General features: G+C 30.3%; 1 protein-coding gene across 1 annotated transcript; it reads left to right on the top strand.

Annotated features, from left to right (window-relative positions):
• Nucleotides 1–615: 615 nt before the first annotated feature.
• On the top strand, nucleotides 616–2,255 carry LOC108463226 (cyclin-dependent kinase inhibitor 7-like). The gene is made up of 4 exons (XM_017763168.2): nucleotides 616–1,041; nucleotides 1,217–1,269; nucleotides 1,408–1,578; nucleotides 1,754–2,255. Exons 1-4 carry the CDS (start codon nucleotides 703–705, stop codon nucleotides 1,821–1,823), a joined length of 633 nt encoding a protein of 210 aa, XP_017618657.1. The 5' UTR covers nucleotides 616–702; the 3' UTR covers nucleotides 1,824–2,255.
• Nucleotides 2,256–4,031: the final 1,776 nt, after the last annotated feature.

Here is a 4,031-nt window from a genome sequence, read left to right as displayed (position 1 = left end):
CTATTAAATCCATATTCATTATAATGTCATTTTTTTGTTATATCGATACTAAGTGAGTATTTTTTAAATTTCAAAATGTCACGTCAGCAAATTTAATAGAAGAATTATAACAATGTTAACAAATAAACTTAAATTTTAAATCAGATAAATAGGATGATTAAATTCTTAAAATTAAAAGTAGTGAATATTAAGTTTCATATATATAAAAAAAGTTTGAATATATTGTAGCATTTAATTTTTTTATTCTATAATTTAACTAATAATTAATTAATTAACCTAAAGCAAAGCATGAATGAAAGCATATTAGCATTTTTAAAATTATAATTAATTTTAAAATATTAATATACTGCCTATTTCAAAGATTTTAAAGATTGTAAATCAAAGCTGCGGATTTGAAATTTTTCTTTTTTCTTTTTTTTTTACGCGTAAGTAAAAGCGTACTGTTGTAACGGCGTCGTTTGGGTTCCCGGTCACGGTGACGGGAATAGCGGAGTTAGGACCACGTATATCATACACAGTAACAAAAAATGCGAATTCTTTTGAAAAAGATCAAATCTCCACCGTTGGTAATATCAACGGCTTAGAATTCACCATATTCTCACATGATCGTCTTTTTTAAGACTCTCTCCTCCGTTTAAACCTCAGAAATAGCAAGACAGAAAAAAAAAAGAAAAAAAAGCACAAGCAAAAATTGAGAAAAAAATGGGTGACTGTATAAGGAACTGTAAACGAAGTGCAGAAGCAGCTGAAATGGAAGCTTCAAGCACGAACTTCTCATTATCAAAGAGAAGAAAAACCGTTGGTTCTCGAGAATTGCAAGAATTAGAGTTAACTTCACCGGACATTGAGCTCGGAACCACTCGCATCCTTTCGAATACGCTGAACAAGCCTATTTACTTAGCTACTTCCTCGGATTCTTGTGGAGTGCTTACCGGAGATATGTGTTCCGGTCTCTTCTCCGGCGCTTCATCGGCTTCTCGTTGTTCGAGCAACGAGTCGTGTGATATTCTCAAAGATAGCTTGAGATTCGTAGATCTAGAGGTAAATTTCGAACTTAATATTTCGTGTTTTTTTTTTTTATGTTTCCGCGTTTGGTTGCATAGAAAAGAAAACGATTGCCGTTTCGAATGAAGCTTACAATCGATTGTTTTTAATATACATTTTAAGGCATGTTAATTAATTACGTTGATCATAGTTCATGAATGTGCCTTTGCAGGCCAAGAGTTTTGAAACTGAAATCTCAACGTGCACCAACGTAAACAAATTCAGGTTAATTTTCACTAATTCCTTCATTAATTACTACTATCGTTTTTTTTCGTTGAAAATTAAGAGAGAAAAAAACGAATTGTTTCCTTTTAACTCTCCTTTTTTTTTTATAATCTCGCCTTCACATTTTCTATTTTTCAGTAGAGAAACATCTCCCTTAAGCGAGCATTGTGGAGACTCGGACGAAATGCAATCGCCTGAGAAAAAACCTCCACTGACAACGACGAAACCGCCGAAGATTCCGTCACAAGCTGAGATCGACGAATTCTTCTCCGTCGCGGAAAAGTACGAGCAAAAACGATTTGCAGAGAAGTAAGCGTCTTCCTTAATTCCCCTTCTCCATTTTTAGATGCGTAGGATAAGGAGTGTCACCAAAACGGCGCATCCTAACATTCGTAGAATCAAGAATCTCAATCTCTAACTAACAATTAACAAACATTTAATTTTTTTTATTTTCTTTGTTTTTTTTTATTTTTATTTTTTGCAGGTACAATTATGATATCGTCAAGGATGTGCCTCTCGACGGTCGATACCAGTGGCTTCGCCTAAAGCCTTGAAGACAAAGAAAAAGAAAAAGAAATGTTACAGTTACACAAGGCAACACAGAAACCACATTTGACAAAAGAAACGACATGGGGATGACGTTGACGTGGCGATCTCTGGTTTGTTTGTTATTCACTAAATTGTACAGTTTTCCCTTTATTTCTCCATTTTCTAATTTAAGGAGGTGACATTCCAAAGAGCTGATTCTGAGAATCCTTTTGGAAGTTCAGACCAATTTGGAAAATAAAATTCACTAATTTCTCTCTCCATGACTATCTTATTTTTCTTTATTTTAATACATTTAAGTCGAGTCAGATCAGATCGTTTATCTAATCGGTGCCGGGAGAAATTTCTGTTTTCAACTTGGGAGTGGATTTTTGTTTAGAAATGCAGAGTATTGATGAATATTTTGGTTATATATTTGAAAGGTGTTTTTTGTTTGAGCATTCCTTGGCTGTTTTTGATTTCTTCTCTCTATTTCTTTTTCAGCCTTCCCCTTTCCGCAGGTTCTTTTTTGTTATATTGTTTTTTTTATAAAAATAATTATATTAAATATAATTAAAAATTTATTTAATTTTTTGTAGTAACAAAAAAAAATTATCCAAATCAAATCCAGGACATGATTCCTCCACATTACCGTGCCTGCCTTGCCGGGACCATTAAGAATTACTTTTTTATATGGCGTTGAATATTTTTTTAGATTCGAGATTTATAGATGGAAAAAATATTTTTAGATTTAAATTTTGTGGTTTTTTTTTTGATGTAATCAGTTGTACACAAAATGAGTAAAACTGATGTGAATGATTGAAAATTTGTTGACGGAAAAAATCACAAAGAAAGCATGATAACTTTCCATATAACTTTATAATACGTTAAAATCTTGAATCTCTTTTGTTTCGAAAGGAAGTGATACTTTTCGCTGCTCATTGGGTGTTTATTCATGACACCAAATGGGTGCAAAACAATACATTAGAAAATACAAAAAAGTAGAAAAAAGAGATTATTCTTTTCATGGGGATAAAAGGTTATAAGCATGATTGCATCTTTCCTCCACAAATATTCCCTTTTGGCGTATGGCAAAGGTTAATTAATTGCTGGATTAGTTCATAAATATTAATATTATAAACATTCGAATTTTAAATTATAACAATAAAATTAAATATTTAATTTAGCTTAAACAATTTTTTAATTTATTTTTTATTAGTTTAATCGCTTTTGCATTGATTCAATTTTTTTCGATTTCGGGTTATTGGTTGGATCATTGATTTTTATTTAACTAATTGTTTCAATTTGATTTAATTTTGACAACCGTATCTTAAACTATAATTCATTTTTGAATCATTTTTCAATCTTGAATTCATTTTAATTGATTCCTTAAAGTATTAATATCATATTAATATTGTCAAACTTAACTATTAGCTTGGATGTTAAATGTTCACTCAAATCTTACTTGAAATAATTAAAAACACGTGTAATTACAACAACATCAAAGTTAAATCAATAACTACACATATTTATAAATTCATCCACATATTACAAAATTTGTTCCGTCAAATTTAAAGCTAATGGAATATATATGTATGTATATGTTTATGGAATATATAATATATATATATATATATATATATGTATGTATCTGTTTGTTTTTATACAATATCTATAACTACTCATAACCCTTAAATAGGAAAATAATACACTTTAGCACACTCGAACACATGTCTTCCTGCAGTAATAATAATACTAATAATAATCAAGCTAACACTCAATCGATAATAATTTAATATAATTAACTCTAAATTCATGTGTGTATACATAATATATATCAAAAAGTACAGCTACTGATAACCGTTAAAAAGTGTAGCATAGAAAATATTCGACATGGGGGATGAAATAAGAGATGAGTGAGCAATGAAAGAAAGAAAAAAAAAAAAAAAGAAACAGCCACCCAGGGGAGCAGATGATTAAAGCGAAAAAAAAGGGTGTGGCAGAGAAAAAGGTACTGTCGGAAACTGAAGAAACAGGTACAATGCACACACATTTAGAGCTAATCTCTCTAATGGGGTTATCTTCTACATACAGTCGTGTCTAAATACTAGCCTACCCCTTTTTTATTATTTTGAATGAAAGGATGAAGATTGAAAAAGATGGTAAAATTTCGTATTATTATGTGTAATATTATGTTAGTTTTATTATTTTCGTATATTATTAAAAAGAATAAGTTA

This window comes from Gossypium arboreum, chromosome 13 (assembly GCF_025698485.1).
Source record: "Gossypium arboreum isolate Shixiya-1 chromosome 13, ASM2569848v2, whole genome shotgun sequence".
NCBI lineage: Eukaryota > Viridiplantae > Streptophyta > Magnoliopsida > Malvales > Malvaceae > Gossypium > Gossypium arboreum.
Note: the sequence above shows the minus strand (reverse complement) of the source record. Positions and strands in the feature narration are given on the sequence as shown.